Genomic DNA, 21,866 nt, shown 5'->3' on the forward strand with positions numbered 1-21,866 from the left:
TAATATATTATATTTTTAATTATTTTGAAAAAATGATTATGATTAGTATTAGTAAATTTCTCTTATACGAATAATTCAATTTTATACTTTATGAATTATGATTGTTACTTTATGATTTATGATATGATAGGTAGATGCAATGTAATGAAATCATCGTCAGAAGAACTTCCTCCGTCGAGGCACAGCCTGTATTACGGTCGTTGGAATATCAGAACCCAAACTCACCGGAAAATTTCAAAACCTTAAATCATCCTCACTTTTTCAAATCTCCCAATTCAGAACTAGAATCCCTTCAATTCTTCAATTCCATTTCCCTCTTTTTCTTCTTCTTCTTCTTCCACGAACCAAATCCCTAATTGAGTTGGTTCTGTGGCGCGCGATCTAGGTTCGAAAATGGCAGCACCGAACATGGATCAGTTCGAAGCGTTTTTTAGGAGAGCAGATTTGGACGGAGATGGAAGAATCAGTGGAGCTGAGGCCGTTGGTTTCTTTCAGGGATCCAACTTGCCTAAACATGTTCTCGCTCAGGTTTTATTCTCTTCTATGATTTCAATCTAAAATTGATAATTCTCGTGTTGTTATTCGTAATGGATTCTTTGCTTAGAAACTTTGTTTTAGGTTTTTGTAGTTGTTTCTTTTAGCTATGTGTAATTGATGATTCTTCTAGTTGGGGATTGTGACTCGATCTAGTGTAATGCTTATTGTTCTTGGTATAAACTATACAGGTATGGATGCATGCTGATCAGTCCAAAACTGGTTTCCTTGGGCGGAATGATTTTTATAATGCTTTGAGATTAGTAACTGTTGCTCAGAGTAAGCGAGATTTAACTCCTGATATTGTGAAAGCAGCGTTGTTTGGTCCTGCTGCTGCTAAAATCCCTCCGCCGCAGATCAATCTTGCTGCTTTACCTCCACAGCGTCAGAATCCAGGGGTCGCTTCATCTGTTGGGCAGATGGGTGTGAATGCCGGACCTACATCTACTCAAAATCTTGCCTATAGAGGACAAGGGTTAACAGGTTCTGCTGTGAACCCACAGTATCTTCCTTCCCAACAGAATGCTAATATGAGGCCACCTCAATCACAGGGGTTAGCAGGTTCTGCTGCAAACCAGCAATATCTACCTTCCCAGCAGAATGCTAACACGAGACCACCTCAATCACAGGGTTTAGCAGGTTCTGTTGCAAACCAGCAGTATCTACCTTCACAGCAGAGTCCTAACATGAGACCACCTCAATCACAGGGTTTTTCAGGTTTTGTTCCAAGCCCGCAATATCTCCCTTCCCAGCAAAGTCCTAACATGAGACCACCTCAATCACAGGGATTGCCAGGCTCTGTTGCAAATCCACAATATTTTCCTTCCCAGCAGAATCCAACCATGAGACCAACTCAATCCTTGCCTGCTGGTAGTGCCCCTGGTCCGCAACAATTTATGCCTGCCGGTAGCGCCCCTGGTACACAACAGTTCATGCCGGCTGGTAACACTCGTCCACCTCAATCAATGCCTGCTGGTGCAGCCCCTCGTCCGCAACAGAGTTTTGCTGGTAACAATGTCTCAAATGCTAGCATTTCAAATGATTGGAATGGTGGAAGGACCGCTATGGCTCCTTCTAGGCCTGCAGGAGTCACTCAATCAGTTGCCTTACCAACACCAACATCACCGTCTCCGGTTTCACCAATGTCCCAGCCACCAGCTATTACCTCTAAAGCATTGACTGTTTCTGGAAATGGGTACCCTTCCAATTCAGCTTTGGACGATGACTTTTTCTCTTCTGCCGCATCTACACCGAAACAAGATCCTGTTCGACAGAATTTTCCTGTTAGTAGTGCACCTGCCTCATCGTCCATTGTTCCAGTTTCCAGTAGTGCCAACCCTGCAAGTAGGCAAAGTTCACTTGATTCATTGCAGAGTGCGTTCTCAATGGCACTTACAAATAGTCAGATTCCGCGAACACAGTCTTTACCAAACACAGCCCAGCAAATTTCACCATCAGCTTCTTCTCCACTTACAACATCTGGGAGATCAGTTGGACTTGGAAATACTACTTCTGACAATTCACAACCTCCGTGGCCAAAAATGAAACCTTCTGATGTGCAGAAATATGCAAAGGTGTTTATGGAAGTTGACACCGACAGGGATGGGAAAATCACTGGGGAGCAGGCACGCAGTCTATTTTTAAGTTGGAGATTACCGATAGGTAAAACCTTTTGCATTCCAACTAACAACTGTTTGATAAAGTCTTTATGCATTTTGGTATGCTGATGTGTTAACTAGACTAAGGAGTGTTGAAAATAGCTAACAGAACAGTAATCAGCTAAAGATTTTAGGTGTTAGCTTCATGAACTCAATATTTTTCTGCTCATATTCTTTTGCTTACTGGCAAAACTGGCTACTGTACACTGATTCTGTTTTTTTATGTTTCTGGTAAATTTAAACAAATTTATTGAGTGGCAATTTTTGTAGGCTGATACTTTTTTTCTTTTAAAAATTTGTTTTAAAGTAAACTCTCATTTGGAAAGAAGTATCAGATTCACATGGTTGACAATAAATATTAGTAAAATGGAGTGAAAATTGAAGATCATATCATGTAAAACAAACAAGTCACATGATTTAAAATGGAGAAATACTTCAACTTCAAGTGTTAATTGTGATCAAAGGTGCCTCTCAAGCTCACACGAAAGTTTTATTGAACTATAGTGGTATTGTATTTTGGGTGATGGATTTAGAGTAAGAGCATAAGCTAAGCATTACAGACACGCGAAACTATTGAGGGGAAATGTAAGAAAACAAAAGATGAAGAATGATTTATTATAGAAAAAGTATGACTAGCACCTATTGAAGAAAAGTGGACAAGGCTTGCCTGAGATGATTTAGCCATGTGAGGAGAAGATCAATAGAAGCCCTAGACATTCAGGATATCCCTATAGATATAAAAGAAAACATGTAAGCAAAGAGAGGGTCAAAGATGATTTCTATTGTAGAAAAAGTATGAGTAGCACCTATCGAGGAAAAATGGAAAAATTTCGCCTGAAACGATTTAGTCATTTGAGTAGAAGAAAAATAGGTGATCTAGAAAGAAGAGTTGTAAAATCGAGGACATCCCAATAAATAGAGACAGGGGAAGACCAAGGAACAATACTAAATCCCGCTTCAAACAAGGCCTATACTTTAAACTTGGATTTTAACAAAACAAAGTGGCGGTGTTTGTGTTTGATCTATGTAGTAGACTCAACTTGGTGAGAAAATAGTTTCTGTTTTTGTTGTTTTATGCTATCATTTGATGATTTTTCGTTTGTTTAATTTATGCATGGAGATACATGAGCAAGGTAGCATACATAAAGGTATCCTTGTAGGCAATATATCCCTCAACACTCTAGCTGAAATGCAAAAGAGACTTAGTGACCAATTGAAGCGAAACATTGATGAAACAACTCACTGTTATTACTCTTAGTTCCTTATACAGGAAATGCAAAATTTCACCATCACCTAAATAATATATAAATTACTCCAAATACTTCTTAAATGAGGTATTCTTATTTATAATTTTAAGGTATTTGCTAGAACAATCTTCCTAAAGGAATAAATGAAAACATAATCCTCCTTCAACATACCTACTAAGAAAACCAGTAACCTCTAGAAACACTGAGCTACCGCCATTAATATGAAAGAGCCGTTCAGCCCCCCTATCTATATCTTTTCTTTTGTTACTTTCTTTTTTGTATTGAAGATGATACTGTTATTTGAAAGACGGGGAAGCACTGATGAGAGGACATAAACACAAAGGGCAAATTTACCTTCTTGAATATATGAGCGTTTCTTACCAACCATAGTGGAGAATTGTAGTAATTACACATTGCTAAAAAAATAGTCTTCTTTTCCAACCAAAATCTATGAAGATTACATTAAGAAATTTCATGAATTTGAAAGGAGATAGCTGCTGTTATCTAAGATCTCCAATGATTCCTCCATAATAAGTTAGTTACATTAGGATACAAAATTAAGTGGTGTGAGGTTTATGAATTGTACCTGCAGATAACACTGATATATGGAAAAAGAGCTGTGTGCAGATCTGCAACATCTACTGCCAAACTGGTTTACAAATGAAGAGGATTGAGGATGAATTAGGAGCTAAAAAAGAATTTATCAGAAAGTATAACAGAAGAATTCAAAGTTCCCCTATATTTATTAGAGGCTAAATAACACTTGCTATGAATTGCTTGGTTCACAATGTAATAGACTTTAAAGTGAAGTACAGCAAATACTTACAGTTTGAGCTTGGCAATATGGTAGGTTATAGTCATCTGGCCTAATATAAAGTATAAACTCCACAAATTCCAAGAAAACCCAACAAATTCCAAATGACAGGATAGTAGAAACTCCCGCTGTGACTGGACCAAGGAAGTGTTGAATAGATCATTGTGTCTCTGATGTTGGTAGCCCTACACCTTCATATTTTGAAATCTAGTGGGTTATGAGTTGCTGGGGTTCCCAAGTTATGAACTACAGAAACTCAATTAATTCCCAAACTCTCATTTGTATTTTACTTGATATAATTGATTATTTTTTAAAAGGAATGCAACACTAATACTAAAAGCTTGCACGGGTTTATATTAGATGACAGTTATTAGACCTGAATCAACTTCCTCTTTAAAAATTAATTTGAGTATGAACCAAAAAACCCAACCAGTTCCAAAATTCTCTTGTTCATATTTCATTATAAAGTTTTAGGTTATTTGTCAGCCAGTTCATGCTGTTCCACAATTTCAATGCCGATCATCATGGCTGCAATTGTGTTTTTGGTGATGGCTGATGAAGCTTCCATTGCCAGGCAGTCAGGCTAGTAGAAGTTAAAAGCTGCTAAGAGAAATGTGTTGCCCTAAGTAGAAAACGCTAGTGGACATGTTTCTTTGCTGTTTTTATATATTTATTATTTACTCTTGAGACTCATTTTCTTCTTTAAGCTCTGTTCATTATTTGGACATTTTTGTGGACAGGTCTTGGGATGGCTTTTTATTATTTTTTTGATTGTGCACACTTAATAAGATCTTTGTGCACTCTTCTGCAGATGTCTTAAAGAAGGTGTGGGACTTGTCTGATCAGGACAGTGATAGCATGCTCTCTTTGAAGGAGTTTTGCTTTGCTCTTTATTTGATGGAGCGGTATAGGGAAGGTCGTCCTCTTCCGCAGTCTCTTCCAAGTAATGTTATATTTGATGAAACATTGATGTCTATGACGGGGCATCCAAAAATCCCTCAGGGAAATGCAGCATGGGGCGTAGGCCCAGGTATTTTCATAAATTTATGCTATCTCACTTTTTTTCTCTTGAATATTTTCTTCACTAATTTTTCATTCTTCACTGTCACAAGGTTTTCAGCAGCAACAAGGAATGCCAGGTACTCGGCCAGTGGCACCAGCAGCTGGTTTGAGGCCACCAGTGCAAGGAACGCCTGGTTGGGCTGATGGCACTGTGCTGCCTGATCAGAAAAAGTCTGGAACATCTGTGTTGGATGATTCCTTTCTGAATGACACAGATAATAGTAACCAAAATATCGAGACTGCAGAGAAAAAGGTATTTGCTTTGCCTTGTGACTTTTGTCCATATGCGATTCAATTTGGGAAAGTAAAGGTTCAATTCAACGGCCATTTTTTTTTTTTGGTATTTCGTTGATACTTGTTTTTTATGTTGATGTTAAGGGGGATTTGTTTTAACCAAATATCAACTTGTCTATTGCCTTTCTTGACACTGACTCCAATTACTGTAGGTGAGATAAATAATAAATAACTAAATGATTTAAAAATTTTATGTCACTTTCCAAGACACTTGATCTTGGTAAGAAGCTAAATCTAGCTGCAATACTATAACATGCAAAACTGTAAAACACACTGTTACAAAGCAAGCTACTACTTGCTCATTGAGACATTATATCTTTAATTTTGTAGGCGGAAGAAATGCAGAATATGATATTGGATTCAAAAGAGAAGATTGAATTGTACCGCAACAAAATGCAGGAATTGGTGAGTAATTCATATATTGTTTCCATTTTATTTTGATCTTATGCTGATGCTGCATGCATAGATTTAATAGGGTTGAGGTGAACTATTTCAAGGCATACTAGGCCATGTGGCTGGTAGCTTGCCTGAAAGTAAACTTGTGTTCACATTAACGCAGTCCAGTTAGGTTAAAAATAAGTTTATTATGACCTTTGACCTGTTGCTATATGGAAGAATTAGCACATGTTTCCGTTTGCGTAATTTTTCATACAATAAAAGTTCTGAGCTAAATAGCTTTGTTGAGTATTCTATCATATAAGCAAAAGGTAAGCCGATGGAAATGTTTTAGTGTACCAGAACTATATAATTTGACACGAAGGGTGGGTTTACTATGACAAATAATGTGAAATGGGTCAATAATTGCAATTAGTTGCATTTTATATATTTTTCTATTGCGGATGACCATATTTTTGTTGACTTGTGACTGTCTATGAATTCAATTTACCTTGTTCAGATGATAACTGACATAGATGGATTCACAAATCATCCTATGTTACCTTGTTCAGTTTGATCCCTGGGAATTGACTTCTGCTTAGGAAGGCTTAATATTTTGCAGAAGGGGAATTTTTTCCCTCATCAAGAATCTAACTGGAATCCTGCAGTCAGTGAAAAGAGTGAGAATTTAAGTGGGTAAAGTTAAGGAGTTTATATCCCAAAAAAATAAAGTTAAGGAGTTTATGGAGTAAAAGCATAAAAGGATTTATTATCTTTTTAGATCCTTTTTAAACGAGAAAGATAGGTGTTTATATATAATGAATCTGACTAAAGAAAAATGGATCTTATATGCTTGAAGTCTTGAACATTTGGCCAGTAATAAATTACATAAGGTGGTGCACTCACTCACTTTTCCACCCGTCTTATGGATATTTGTATTTCAGGTCCTGTATAAAAGCAGGTGTGATAACCGCCTAAATGAGATTACAGAAAGGGCATCTGCAGATAAGCGTGAGGTATATTTTTTTTTTCTTCTGAATATGTTATGTAAGTTTAAGATGTTAAGAGAATCAGCCCTCATTTTGGTGGCAACTACAGGCAGAATCATTGGGCAAGAAATATGAAGAGAAATACAAACAAGTTGCAGAAATAGCATCCAAATTGACTATAGAAGAAGCTAAACTTCGTGATATACAGGTAGTTAGACTTAGACATACTATATTATTTGTTGATAGATAGACTTTTTGTTAGAGTCGAGAATATTTTGTATGCTCTATGTTTGCACTGTTACTGCTGTAGTCAAGGAACAACTTTTCAAAAAGTTTTAGTTGTCAGGTGAAAAGTCATGAGTAGTTTTATAGCTAAAACACCTCTCGATGCTAGAGTCATTCGGACCTGAAGCATACACAATGTACAGAATCAGCCGACTTTGTGGTGAAGTTTGTCTTATTAAGGATGGGGGTAGCAAGGATCAAATTTGTGTGGCTGAACCACTTTAAATCACATGTCTGTTTTTCTTCTTCCTACTCTTTGTTTGTGCTCCTTATTACAGCAACTTGCTTGTTAGTTGTTAGATGCTTTGAGCATAAAAATTGTTCATAAAGTTCTATTGAATCCTTTCCCCAACAAAATGAAAAATGAACTTTAATATGCTTTATATTCTAATGAAACGCTAGGTTAAAAGGCAATATGCCCAGCAGATTGATATATTGCACCACAATCTTATTCTGGAGCTTTTGGCAAACCTAGTTTCACACAGTAATTGTCTAATCCATATAATCTGTGGTTGTAGCTATTGTAGCACAATAATTGAACTCAACACTCGACTTTACTTCTTCATTCTTCCTGTTGCTTTACCATGAACTACTAGGTTTCACCCCAACAAAGACATGGTGCATTTGATCTATGTAAGGAGATTCAGACAAATAAACATAAGTACGCGCTTAGAGCTGCATATCCCTATGAATTAGGTGCCGAAATTCTTATGTATACTGTTTAGGCACCCAAATCCTTGTGGCTGACGCTGGTTTTGATGAAGTCTATTAGAGTGCACGTCACTGGCTGTTTGGAATTTATTCTGATGTTAGTAACTAGTCATTTATTGCTCTCCACATTTCTTTCTTTCTTTGCAACAAGTAACTCATTGTAATAGTTAAGGTTAAGAGGATATATGTCTATCTTGAAACATTTCAGTGCATCATTTAACCATTATTTGATACATACTTAGGAAAGGAAAACAGAGTTGCAGCAAGCCATCGTCAAAATGGAACAAGGAGGCAGTGCAGATGGCATTCTTCAGGTCAACTTATATTCTTAACTTAAGACTAGGATTTCTGTGAAAACCTGCCTATTACTCTGTTACTGATTTTCAGTCAATTCCATAGGTTCGTGCTGATCGCATACAATCAGATCTTGAGCAGTTATTTAAGGCTCTTGCTGAACGGTGCAAGAAACATGAGATAGATGTGAAGTCAATTGCAATGGTTCAGCTTCCTGATGGTAATTTAATCTGATTTGCCTTGACACGACTTCTTTCTGTACACTTTTCTGCTCTGTTGGTCCTTAAAGAACCACCTCTTACAATTTTGTTATGGATACTATTGGGAAAAACCCTAGTGACCTAGGGGTTGTTTGATTTAGTTTTGTAAAACGTTTTTTTTTAAATAAAAAATGTTGTTTTTTACCAAATTGTTTTTGAAAACTTCTATTTATAAGTTTTGAAAATTAAATAATTAAAATAAATTTTAAATGTTTTAGTTTTTACTTTTGAAATTTGGGAAGAGAAAAAAACAAGAAAAATGGTACAATTTTTCATGAATGACTAATTTGTATAAATTGTGCAACTTTATAAATGCAAGTGAGTCTCTATCAAACAAGTTTTTTTTTTCTTCTTTTTTCATCTCTTAAAAACAATTTTCAAAAATAAGATTACTAAACATGTTTTATTTTATTTTTTTCTTCATAACAATTTTTTAAAATTGATTTATAAAATAGATTTTGACAACTAAAAAACAAAACTCATTCAAACATACCTCTAGTCTCCCAAAATTCAAAACCTAAGATGATATTAGAACCTACCAACATGGACCACGTACCTTATGATCTACATACCTAGCCCAATAGTGTTAGGCATGAGGGGTGTATAGGGGAAAAACCCTATTTCCACGTTGAAAGTAGATAAGTCCTAAAAAGACTTCCTAAATAATGGCACCTCTTTACAAGTCAATTTTATAAGGACCGGTTAGATCCAATCCAATATAAAAACTCAAACCTTTCTCTTACAAGGCTGATAAGGCCAGTCTAAAGGGCTAATTCATGGATGAGTCAACTTTTTACTCACCATATTGCAACAATGAATGCACTTTTCTGTATTTCCAATTTTAATTTGGCTGTGTGAATCAAATGAATTACAAGGTTGGCAACCTGGAAATCCAGAGGGGGCAGCTGTTTGGGACGAAGATTGGGATAAGTTTGAAGATGAAGGTATGCCATATGTACTTTTTGGTATGCCATGATTTGCTTGAAATACTTGTTTTATTAATTACTTTTTCACTTCCAGGATTTGCCAATGATCTCACTTTTGATACGAAAAGTGCATCTTCAGAGCCAAAACCTTCATTCATTCCTGGAGAACAAAATTCCTTTGACGATAACCCAGTTCATGGTTCGCCTGTGAATGCAAATGGGAGGCAAGAAAATTTCGCTAATGGTGATTATACAGCTGAGGAGGAATCTTCTTATGCACACAGTGAAGATGATTTGGCAAGAAGCCCTCGCGATAGCCCATTTGTAAGGAATACAGTGGAGAGTCCTTCAAAAGAATTTTCAACTTCTCCTTTTGCAAAAAGTTCCGAAGCAGATGCAGAAACACACAGGTAGTTTGTTCTCTGTTTTTTCTGTCACGAAGGTGTTGGTTTGTCTCTTGTCATCCTTTTTTTTCTGTTTCTGCAATTCATGGCTTTGGATGTGGTGCATTTAGTAATTGCAATATCGTTAATCTATGGTAACAGAAGTTTTGACGAATCAACCTGGGGTGCATTTGACAATAATGACGACGTGGACTCGGTGTGGGGTTTTAACCCCAAGGTATTGTGTGCTATACTCAGCTTTTAATTTATTGATTTTCTCTTAATCTTGGTGTCAACCTAAGTAGTTGTAGTTATTGAGAGAGAAGTTGTATGGAAATTGATCTTAGAAATTTTGACACTGAAATTGATGTATGATGCAATGAACTTTTTCTTTTCCTTATTTTTTCAATGGGTTTTAGCATAACTCCCGATGAAAAGGGTATTCTAATTTCAAAGATCAAGTTGGTTTGATTTATAGGCACATAAACCTGCCACATCATAGTGCTTACGCATAAAAGTAATTGAGGTAAAGCTGCTAGAATTTTTATGTTTGGTTCTGTAGGACTCTGACTTGGAGAAGCAGGGAGATTTCTTTCAATCTGGTGATTTTGGCTTAAACCCGGTTAGAACAGGAACTACATTTACAGATGGTGCTTCCCAGGCAAAAAGCCCATTTGCTTTTGATGATTCAGTACCTGGGACTCCATTTTCCAAGTTTGGAAACTCTCCGAGGTACAGCGAGGCAGGGGATCACTTTGATAGGTCAATGTTCGATTCCTCCTTCAGCATGCATGAAAGTGGAAATTCTCCACAAGCAGAAAGATTTACGCGATTTGATTCTATTAGCAGCAGCAGGGATTTTGGCAACAATTTTGGCAATAATTTTGGCAGTGATCACGAGAAATTTTCAAGATTTGATTCCATTAGTAGCAGCAAGGATTTTGGCTATAATCCAGATAAATTTTCAAGGTTTGATTCCATGAGTAGCAGCAAAGATTTTGGTTACAAACCTGAGACGCTCACAAGGTTTGATTCCATGAGTAGCAGCAAAGATTTCGGCTTTGGTGGTGGTCAGGGACATGCAAGGTTTGACTCAATTAGTAGCAGCAAGGACTTCGGCTACAGTGCTCCATTCTCTTTCGATGACTCTGATCCATTCGGCTCTTCTGGCCCATTTAAGGTCTCCTCAGAGAATCAATCTCCAAAGAAAGACTCGGATAAATGGAGTGCATTCTAGCCTACAGTCCATGTTTTGCTGGTTTTTTCTTCTGTTTCCATTTCCTTGATTGTTTGTGATAGCCTATATTTTTTGTGTATAGAAAAAAATGGTAGACAGTAATATTGTATGGTATGACGAATGTATTATTTTAAAGAGAGCTTTTCTGATTTTTTTTTTTGGGAAGGGCAATGTGAGGACGAGTGCGTGGGAGGGAGATAAGAGATAAATTTAAATGACATGGTGTGAATGTAATACTAATTTTAATTACAAGCACATTCAAAGGTCTTTATATTTTTATTTTATTTTGATAGATCAACCTGTGTGCAAGGACCAAACTTGCATGGCTTTATTGTATCTCAATAAAGAAAGAAAATTAGAACAGATTGATAGCACATATTGTGGTTGTGCTATTTTTGATCTGACTGGAAAAATTATGCTCTAGCATCCCTAGTTACCACAAGGTTAATTCTTTGGGATAATTGTCTGAATTGTACCCATTTTGGTGTGCTATCGCATTGAATATATTGAACCTGTAATTTTCTCTGTATTCCACCCGTTTTGGCAAAAATCAGAATGAGCATGCTATTGGATCAAACATTATATTGAACCCACAAAGAAAAAAAGTGAAACTGCAAACCTAAGAGAATAATTGACAACAGAAACAATACTTCAAATCTGTTTCCTTTTGATGTAATGATGTGCTACAAAAAATTGTTCAAACCTAACGTATATTCTCATCAAAAGCTCCAACGGATGCAAAATGAAATAAGTGTTACTATGAGGAACTTTTCATTTTGAAACCAAAATCTTGCAATCTTATTCCCCAATAATGTAATCAGATTGTCCACATGTGATGTCACTCTTGCAGCCTGTATAAGAAGAAATAACCATTGTGTTAAAAAATACTCATTCTCCTCGTGAGTTCTTCACAATATGCCAAACAATAACTTATTAAATCAAATCTGTCTCTCCTCTCACAATGGCATACCTTTTTAAATGAAATAACCCCCACAATGTTTGAAATTGGAGATACTACCTTTCTTTTAAATGAAATAACCCCCACAATATTTGAAATTGGAGATACTACCTTTCTTGAGGTGGGGAAAGCGCTTTATACAACATCTTGATTGAGGCTTTTAAATTATTTAAATTCAATGTATTATTTAAAAGACAGACAGTTTGTTATATAATGGCATACCTAGTTCCTATAGAATAGGGACTGAAATTCAAAATTAAAGTATCTTATTCCGCAGAAGGATATCCTATAGTTTTATACAAGTATCTCAAGCATTCGGACATTTATATGCAGCGCAATAACCAGATAAAACACTATAGTCTTGATATGCAAATGCAATTGAAAGAAAGAAATCTTCAACACAATTATATGTATGAGCAACCAAAATAGGAGTAAAAGACAGATGAACTAAGGAGAGTTGAGGTTATCTATACCTGAAGAATTGCTACTTTTTCATTCTTTGGTATCTTCCACCTCTTGATGAAGTTGGTGAAAAGAGTGTAACAATGATGATCGCATATTTGCTATTTCAACGATCGTCTCTAGTGCTGCAAAGAATTTAAATGCACAGAATCCGTTATTCTTGCTGTCAAGTATAAAATATAAACAGATGACTATAACTGCATAAACAAAGTAAGGAGACTTAAGATCTAGAGTTGTTATCCACCTTTCTCAAATGACAGCTGGGAGGCACGAAGCTTTGGGGAAATTAAAACTCCAAAAACTGACAAGGACTTGTGTCGCTCCTTTTGAACCTATGAAAACCACAAACAAGATTTAAACAGTAATTCAACTAACAGATCAGATGCTTATGTCAATGACTGAACTATCTAAATCTATAATTTATTCACCGGTAAGTCCAACAGATCAAAGATATTAGAAATTCAATCCAATATTACTTGCAATTCTTGTTTTAATATGCTAATATCTTGTTAAGAGAATCTAAAATAACAAAAGAAATTGACAAAAAAATTCAAATACTTACTTCATCATTATCTGCAAGTCTCATTAAGTTCTTTATAATGGTCGCCTCAGTAATTTGCAAAGCCAATTATACGAAAAAAAGTGAGAAACAAAAATATACTACTAAAAGCATATACTTGCAGAATAAGATTACAAATTACAAATGAAGTCAGAGTTTGTTCTAATATCTATAGTTGACGTTTCATTTCAGGATTAACCTTAATAATATCAAGTAACGTTTAAAAAAAGTTCAGAATTATATTCAGTAAATTATGTTCCCCGGTTCCCCTTTACTCTATCACCACCAACAGTCAAAGGGATAAACATATCGTTTATTTGGTATGCCAGGATAAGAAAACCGTACCAGACGCTTTCAAATCACTATCTTGTGGCTGCTCATCCTTGTCTTCTAATTGAGTACTTTCATGTTCAGAGGATACCCATTTCTGCAACGTGAATTGTGGTTGTGCACCTACTGAATCAAGTGCAATGATTCACATATTAAAACAGAGGTTCTATCTTATTAATATCAAGTACATGTTACAAAAAGCAAGTGAAAGCATGTCAGGCGGCAAACCAGACAAAGCATTCTAAGACGATACAAGTAGGATCAAGCCGTTGCAAACAGCTACATCCTTCACTATAAGTGTATGTTTGTTTTACCGGTGCTTCACCGCTACCGTGCATTCAATAGAAGCATGAAATTGTAGCTTTTACACTAACGTGCCTTGGGACGCGGTAATTTTATGGGGGAACATGGACCAAAACATTGCATAAAACACAACTTACCATCATTTCCGGTTATCTTCAATGTTGTAGCAGCCGGATGGAATTTGAGGTCCAATAAAGAACTATTAACGCGTGAAGCACCCATAGAATGTCTAGCACTTGCTAACTCCAGCCATCCCTGCGAACAATACTAATTAATTACAAAAAGAGAAAACATACAAATCAAAGAAACAAAATTGTGAAAAAAATCCCTAACTTTGCAGGATCATCTCCAGAGTCAGGGCATATTTATATCGCTTTATCTACTAGCCTGAGCACTTGTAAGACTGTTTGGAATAGCTTATAAAAACAACTTACTTATCACATCTGTATTCTGTAACATGTTTTCAGCTTATTCCTATAAGCTCTCCGGAATAGCTTATGAAAATAACTTATTGCCCATATAAAAAAACTATAACTTTATTCTATCTTTTGAGCTATTCATCCAAAAAAAAGTCCTTACATATGTTAAACAGTTTCACAACTTCTCATCTCAATATTAACAGTGAAAATCCCAAATTTTGAAATAACCAACGCACAATAAACAATGAATCAGAAAATAATATAAATCATGATCCTTGAAGTAAAACCGAATCAAATGAGTGAAATACAAGGGTTTAATTTTATGACGATGATGATAATTGAATTTGAATTGATTAGGTTAAAGTGTAATTTTTTCACCTGTCGAAGTGTGGAAGAGAGAGAATCGGTGAGGGTTAGATAGTTATGAAGTGAATCCATGAATTGTAAAGCGAGTTTGTCTTCATCTTTAACAATCTCTGCTTGATTTTCTTCACCGTTCACACAAATTTGTTTTCTCTCTTCTCCCATTGAACTTCAATCAAGATTTTGGGTTTGCAGAGCAAAATCTTCAAAGACGCAGTTTTACACTGTTATTGTAAATTGATCATAGAATAGTATTTTTTTTAGGATAATGATACTTGGTACGAAATTGCATTCGTTTAAGCCGCACGACTAGGTGTATTAAGTCAAAAGCCTTATCTATATTTTTTAAATTTATAAATCAATACATTAGCTTTTTCTTGAAATAAATGGGCAAGATGACACGTATGGATTCGTTGGCTTCGTCGGAAAAAAGTGTCGTACTATATAGCAATGCTGATTTTTTTATGAGCTTGATGAAAAAATGTTTGATAAAATTATTTTTAATAATTAATTATATTCAATTTATAATTATAATTATTATTTGTCATGTCATATAAATTAATTTATAATATTTTAATGATTTGACATATGAGAAAAAAATACACTCACAAATCAAATCACTTTTTTTTTTAATTTTAAAATACTGTCATGAGAAAGTGGAATGTTATAATTTTATTGAGCGATATTATAAAATTAGTTTACATTGATTTGCCAACTTATTTTATTTTTAATAAAATTATTTTACTCTTACCGAACACTACATATTTTTTTTTTCAACTACCTAATTAAGAATGAAATATGCCACTAAATCGTCTAAATTATCCTTTCTAGCATTTTAATTAACACTAAGAATTGCCCCTTATCGTAATTTACTAATTGAATTAATTTCAACCAATGAAAAGAGTCCTTTTATACAAGTGACATTCAATTTTTTCAAATTCTCTTTTCCCTCTCATTCTCCTCTATCCACCCTCTTTTCACACTTTTGTCATTTTCAACACTCTCACTATCTCTCCAGTTTTCCCTCTTCTCTCTCTAAACCCCACAAACCCTAACACCTCTCATCCCCCCTCATTTTCTCTCTTTTTTCTCGTCTCCCTCATTCTCTGTCTTCTTCCTCATTCATTTTCTTCTCATTTTCCTTTTTATCATTTCCTCCATCTATCATTGCTTCTCAAACTATAAAAGCAAATCATAAAGCATGAATGAAATTGAAAATGGATGATTTAACCTAGAGGTGTTTTTTGGCGAAAATGAGTGGTGGTAGCAACGCGTAATTCTAGCGGGGTAGAAATGTCTCAGTCGAAAAAGCCTCCCAGCGCTTTCTTTGTTTTCCTGTTTGTAGGTATATCAGTATTTCTCCCTTTCTCTCCTTTTGCATGCCAATCCTCACCCTTCTCTCTCCGTAAGTTCATCACTATCCTTTTCTTCCATTTTCCTTCTTCTGATTATATGTGGTGCTTTTCTGGTTTTAACAAATTGCAATGGATGTTAACAGCTTTTTCTGGTTTCACATATGTTATCTGTAGATCTGGTGCCATACCATTTGTGTTGACTCCGTCTCAGCTCTCACTCACTGAGCTGAAGTTCAAGTAAAGATATGATTTTCTTTGCATTTCATTATAACCAAAATTTTCATTTAAATTCATAGAGTGACATTGGAATGCAGAAAATGGGATTCAATAATATATTTCACTATTAAATAAATCTCTTGATTTAGTTTATATGGTTTGTTTTTCTATTTACTTTTGAAGATTGGTGTCTACTATGGAAATCCATAAGTGACAAGTGCTGGAATTGCATTGAAGTTTTTTGCATCGGTTCAGCTAGAAGTTCGTCCTACAGGAAGAATAAAGTCTGTAAGTACAAGGATAAGGTCAAGTTTGTTGTTAACTTGTGTCTTTTATACTACTGACTTTTTTTCTCCTATTAGGGCTCTGCAATCCAGAGCTGGTTAAGTTGTCAATAATAATTATATTTCATACTTTTGCAATTTGTTCTTTGGTGATGTTACTATGAAGCATGCCTCAAATGGATATCTAGCACCAGAGGTTAGACGGGTCAATTGTTGGATACTCCATAATTGGAAAGCTCTTTAGGGAATTGGTTTATAATTACACTTTCTATTAACAAAACATTATTAAAGTTACATGTTATTTACAGATGGTTATTGCTCTGCCTTCACTTATTGGTACACATCCAAAGGAAGAGGAGCATAAGACTTTACCTGAGATAGAAGAAAAACGTTTATGCATTGATCTGGAAAAAGGTTGTGTTGATGATGATTATGATCGTGATAGCGTTGAGGAGCATGAAGTTCCTTACTATTCTGATGTTGAGGGAATGGTAAGTATCATATGTTGCATTGAATAGTAATAATGCCCCATATTTAATTGTGTTTGTTTATCACTCATATTCTTGATGTTGCTTGCTCAGATTCTTGAAATGGACTTAGGTTCAACTAATCAAGATGAAAATGCAATCACTGAAGGTAAATCAGCTGACACTAGATACATAATTATCATAGTTCTATTTAATGTTCTTCATTTTTAACAGTGCAACCCATAAGGTTATCGTCGCGTGGGATCTAGGAAGCACCAAATCTACGCAACATACCATGTAAATGATGCAGTTAAATTTTGTTTCCAGAAATGGATGGTTTGGTTCTGTTTCCAGTGCCTATACCCAGGGGTGGCCCTGAGCATGGGCTCGCGGGGCGGGAGCCCAGGGCCCCATAATTTAAGGGGCACCAACATTTTTTTTATCCCTATATATTAAAAGAAAATTTTTTATTATAAAAAATTTTGTTAGAATTTAAAAAAAAAATACTAGCTAACGAAATTATAAGGGCATCAAATTAATAAAAGAATATAATTTTCCATTAATAAAATATAGAGTAGAATAAAATCAATTAATTCCCCTAAAATAAAATCAATTAATATATCCATAACTTTAGCAACTAAAGAATTTAATTGAGGCACTAAAATTAAAATAATGATACAGAAAATATTTTATATTATTGATAATGTTATTTGACAGGTTAGAAATCTTCTGACAGTGTCGAATTTGGATTAAGCTGTTGATCTTGATGGTGAAATTTTGTTTGAAAAATTAAAAGTTATTAGAGAAGTTTTAACAGTTGAATCAAAATCAAGTTATATGATATTGAGTTCTTTAAAGACTTTTAATTGTTATCCTAATGCATGCATAACTTATAGAATAATATTGACTATTCCTATCAGTGTTGTATCTGCGGAAAGAAGTTTTTCTAAACTAAAGTTATTAAAATTTTATTTGAGATTTATTATATCACAAGATAGATTAAATAGTCTTGTGTTGATTTCATTTGAAAATAAATTTTTAAAAATCTTGATTATGACCAAATTATTAATGATTTTGCAACAAAAAAAAATGCTAAGAGGATGATATTTAAATAATTTTAAAAGTTTGATCAATTTTTATATAGAAAAAATAGATCATATGAAGAAGAATAAGAAGAAGAACTCTCTTTATAGTGGTTTATGTTTTGATGTAGTATAAACATTGATTCAAAGATCTGTATTTTTTTTTGCACAATATCAAAATGTGTTTTTTTTATCAAATTATTTCTTTTATCCTTATGTATTTATTGTTAAAAAAAATTATAGGCGCACCACTCTTTTGATTCGCCCAAGGCACCCAAATTCGAAGGACCGGCCCTGCCTATACCCACCTTGTGATAAGACAGGAAACCTTACTGTTGTGTTATGGACAAGATTTTTAAATTTACTTCAAAGGTTGTTAAAATAGTTACAGTTAAAGTATTAATAATATTGTTCATCATTGAATTTATAGACCGTTGATGGATGTATAATGAAATGGGCTAATTGGGAGTTTCATTTAAAATAGTTACGGTTAAAATATTAATAATATTATTCATCATTGAATTTCTGGACAGTTGATGGATGTATAGTGAAATGGGCTAATTGGGAGTTTCATTTGAAACCTGACCCTAGAGCTGGAATCATTATTTCTCAAGAATTATGTTTTTTCTAACTTGGATGCTCATCAATCTATTTTCTTACTTTTCATCACTCTTAACTATTTGGTTTGCTTATTATTGCAACTTCTTACTGGATTCAACATGTTTAATACTTGTTTCATGACTTCTTTGCTCAATCTTGACACTCCGCTGTACTTAAATTGTAGTGCAGGATCATCTATAATTTGTGCAACAAAGAACCTATGCATAACTCTTCCTGAGAACTATCTGACAAGTAAAAGGAGATATTAGGAGACTGTAACATATCAAAAGTGAGTCACAGTGTCATTTTCCTTTTTCTAGACCTCTTTATGAATTGTTTGCTTGAACATAGATATTCTCTACTGATTTTTGAATAACAAGGTGTAGGTTATAGATTTTTTACTACAACTATAGATCTTCTCTACTGATTTGTATTTGCTTGAACACGAATATTAAGGTGATATAGCTGGAACTTGGGCATAGAGATATTGTTAACGTGATATAGTTACAACTATTTTTGCTATTTAATGGTATGCTATTACAATGTTTGTTGAGATAGGATATATGTTTTCTATTATAGAGTTACAATATTTTTAGTTTTTCCCTTCAATTTGTTCATGCTTATTTGTAGATGTTTGAAAAATTCATAGAAATCTTAAATGTGGGCTTTCGCAATTCTTTACATAAATTAACTCTTAAAAATATCCGTGTGCTTCAGAGTCTGCTTAGTTTGAATTAGGTTGTTCCTAACTACACTTTTTTTCCATATGAAAGTGGGTATAACGTAACTGCTTTTGTTTATGGTTATAAATTTCAAAATAATCAAGAGAAGGCACTCAACCATACTTTGCTCCTGATATATTTTTGTTCAGTCCAGAAATTTAAAATCAAGTGAATGATTTAAGCATTGTGATTTTTTATGGTATTTATAGTTGTTTTCTACCAAGTTAAAACCTAATGTGTGTCAGTGTGTGTGTGATATTTTCTTGCTTGGAGAGCTCTTACTATATCTTGGAAGTGTTTTTCATTTTATGTTCTTTAGTGATTGACCTTGACGGTGAATATAGGCACTGTTAGAGCTGAAAGTGTTGATTCAGAGTCAAAAGTGGGTCCAGGGAGTCATGCTCTAAAGGCAAAGTTGATGTTTATATTCTACCGGTCTATTGCAGCAGCAAACATTTTCACATCCACCTTGCGGTGCATTTTTGGTTATGTTTAGGGGTGTGCCTGGTTGGTTATTTTGAAAAACCAAACCATAACCATTTTAAAACCATTTAAATGGTTTGGATTTATAACCATAACCACATTTTAATCAAAACTGGTTATAAACCGGTTATAAATTTGGTTATGATTATATAACCGTTTTTTTTTAAAATTCAATTTTGAAAATTATTTTTTCCGAAAATATTTTTTTTCAAAAAAAAATTTAATATTTTGAGAATTAAAATATTTGGATTTGGATAATAACCTGATTATAACTGAATCCAAAATAATTTAACCGGTTAATAACCATTTAATTATATCCGGATTATATGAATGGATAACCAAACCATTAATAACTAAACCGGTTAATAACCATTCAATTATATTCGGATATTTAAAAGTGGTTTAGGTTTGGTTATGGATTTGGACATCAAAACCGGATATTTTGCACACCTCTAGTTGTGTTGACTGTTGATATGTGTAGGTTCATTTGCACCGAAGGTTATGTTTTTCTGGTTCATATGCATATCTTTTATTCATTTGCAGCCCGATAATACTTCTGGCTTTGACGACTGTAACTTACCGAAATGAACCACTAAGTAATAGTGTAAATCAAATTTGATATTTTACAATTTTCAGGTTGCTCATTCTCAGGGGGATCAATATATAGTTCCACCCATAGGTGATTATTAATCTTATTGTTGCACAATTCATTTGATAAGTTACTTCCCATGTTGACATTGGAAGATCTCAAGGATATGGGAATTGGTGTTGTAGGTTCAAGAAGGAAAACGTATGCTGCAATTCAGAAACTTCTTAAAGGGTTTCCATGATCATGTCATCATGTGATAAGATCCATATTCAATATATGTAAGCATAAATGTATATATGAATGTATGTATGTCTAATGTATAGCAATAGTTATGTATGTATGCTTATGCAAGGTTTTAAGAAACGACTGTGGTTGTGTAAAGATTTTTGCGATTTTGTTCGGTACAGGTGTGAATTAACTCTTTAACATAAAAACAGTATCGACACCTACTGAAACCATTTTTTCACTACTGGTGCGCCGCGTACCATTTTTAAAAACCTTGTGCTTATGTATGTATGCATAATGTGTAGAACTAAGTAGCAGAGTTTTAAATAATGGTTGTGGCAATCACATTATAATTTCTAAAACATTAAAAACAATTTTATGCAACTCTACTATGGTCGCAATCGGAATAAATGGTTGCAAAATTTTGATGATATGTTATCTTTGTTTTTCCATTTTCCCCGTGATTCTATTGCCCAATCGGAATAAATGCTTAAACAATCTTGAATTTTCTTTTAAACAAGAAACAGAGTATAAAGAATAGTAAATTTGATGAATGATTTGTAGCAAATGATGGAAAAGAACTTGTATTTAAAATATTTTGTTGCCATTGTATTTCTGCTAATCTTGTATCTGCAAGTTCATGCTTTAGAAGCTTATGATTAAGGTGAAGATTGATGTTTTTAAATAAAGCTTACAATGAGTCCTTTTAGTTCTTGTATTTGATTAATCTTTCAGCTACTTGATTGATATTTTAATTTATATTTACTCAATAGTTATTCTAACTTAGATACTGCAATTGGGATAAAGGAAATGCTTGGAGTTCTTATATACTATTGCTTAGCAGCAAGCTGACCAAATTCTATGATAGATTAAATTTTGTAAATGTTGTTAGATTAAATTAAATCTGAAGCATAAGTGATGGGGTGTCCGTGTATCCTATTATTGTAAGAATATATTTCAACTTTAGTTTTGGCAAAGGTTCTGTTATGAACATAACTTTGGAGCTAAGAGAAATAGAGAGAAAACTACACTAAAAAGATAATAACAATTCTAAAACTAATTTCTTCATTCATTTCTTTGATGAGAATTACATTCACCAATCACATATTTATACCAATAGCATAAACCAAATACTCACTATCTAGATCCTTCTAAAGATGAATGACTCACCATTATTAATTATAATGGGCTTGCCAGACTTGGGCCTAATTCATTACAGGTTCAATATGTGGTATATACAGAACAATAATATTTAGTGTATTCTATACACACATGACTAATGTTTATATGGTAGAGTTTCTTTTAATTCATAGTGCATTCATTTATATTGATTTTGCAATTGATTTTTTTTAAGAGAATTCAATAGGTAGAATTCATTCT

At 34.1% G+C, this 21,866-nt stretch overlaps 3 protein-coding genes across 16 annotated transcripts; 2 read left to right on the forward strand and 1 right to left on the reverse strand.

Annotated features, from left to right (window-relative positions):
- The first annotated feature begins 105 nt into the window (after window positions 1–105).
- Window positions 106–11,361, forward strand: LOC131660339 (uncharacterized). The gene is made up of 13 exons (XM_058929568.1): window positions 106–528; window positions 726–2,196; window positions 5,065–5,283; window positions 5,366–5,568; window positions 5,940–6,014; window positions 6,929–7,000; window positions 7,083–7,181; window positions 8,212–8,283; window positions 8,369–8,483; window positions 9,399–9,467; window positions 9,544–9,859; window positions 9,995–10,070; window positions 10,395–11,361. The coding sequence occupies exons 1-13, from the start codon at window positions 394–396 to the stop codon at window positions 11,067–11,069; spliced, it is 3,597 nt and encodes a 1,198-aa protein (XP_058785551.1). The 5' UTR covers window positions 106–393; the 3' UTR covers window positions 11,070–11,361.
- A 314-nt stretch (window positions 11,362–11,675) lies between these two features.
- Window positions 11,676–14,773, reverse strand: LOC131660340 (uncharacterized). 4 transcript variants are annotated; one of them, XM_058929570.1, is made up of 7 exons: window positions 14,479–14,771; window positions 13,819–13,936; window positions 13,394–13,501; window positions 13,052–13,062; window positions 12,734–12,821; window positions 12,501–12,614; window positions 11,676–11,920 (listed from the first exon to the last, which is right to left on the reverse strand). In XM_058929570.1, exons 1-6 carry the CDS (start codon window positions 14,626–14,628, stop codon window positions 12,520–12,522), a joined length of 570 nt encoding a protein of 189 aa, XP_058785553.1. In that variant the 5' UTR covers window positions 14,629–14,771; the 3' UTR covers window positions 11,676–11,920; window positions 12,501–12,519. The 4 variants fall into 4 exon arrangements, 2 of the variants coding, with proteins under 2 accessions (XP_058785553.1, XP_058785552.1); XM_058929569.1 differs by having other exon boundaries at window positions 13,394–13,504; window positions 14,479–14,769; XR_009300798.1 differs by lacking the exon at window positions 13,052–13,062 and having other exon boundaries at window positions 14,479–14,773.
- Window positions 14,774–15,441: 668 nt separating this feature from the next.
- LOC131660342 (uncharacterized) lies at window positions 15,442–20,966 on the forward strand. 11 transcript variants are annotated; one of them, XR_009300807.1, is made up of 8 exons: window positions 15,442–15,868; window positions 15,993–16,055; window positions 16,218–16,339; window positions 16,627–16,809; window positions 16,900–16,954; window positions 18,652–18,756; window positions 20,309–20,351; window positions 20,447–20,950. XR_009300807.1 is itself a non-coding variant. In XM_058929571.1 (6 exons), exons 2-5 carry the CDS (start codon window positions 16,479–16,481, stop codon window positions 18,734–18,736), a joined length of 354 nt encoding a protein of 117 aa, XP_058785554.1. In that variant the 5' UTR covers window positions 15,442–15,868; window positions 15,993–16,478; the 3' UTR covers window positions 18,737–18,756; window positions 20,309–20,446. The 11 variants fall into 11 exon arrangements, 2 of the variants coding, with proteins under 2 accessions (XP_058785554.1, XP_058785555.1); XR_009300806.1 differs by having other exon boundaries at window positions 15,993–16,339; XR_009300805.1 differs by adding an exon at window positions 18,111–18,239 and having other exon boundaries at window positions 15,993–16,809; window positions 18,657–18,756; window positions 20,447–20,920.
- The last annotated feature ends 900 nt before the right edge of the window (window positions 20,967–21,866 follow it).

The sequence above is a fragment of the Vicia villosa genome, linkage group LG3 (assembly GCF_029867415.1).
Source record: "Vicia villosa cultivar HV-30 ecotype Madison, WI linkage group LG3, Vvil1.0, whole genome shotgun sequence".
Lineage (NCBI taxonomy): Eukaryota > Viridiplantae > Streptophyta > Magnoliopsida > Fabales > Fabaceae > Vicia > Vicia villosa.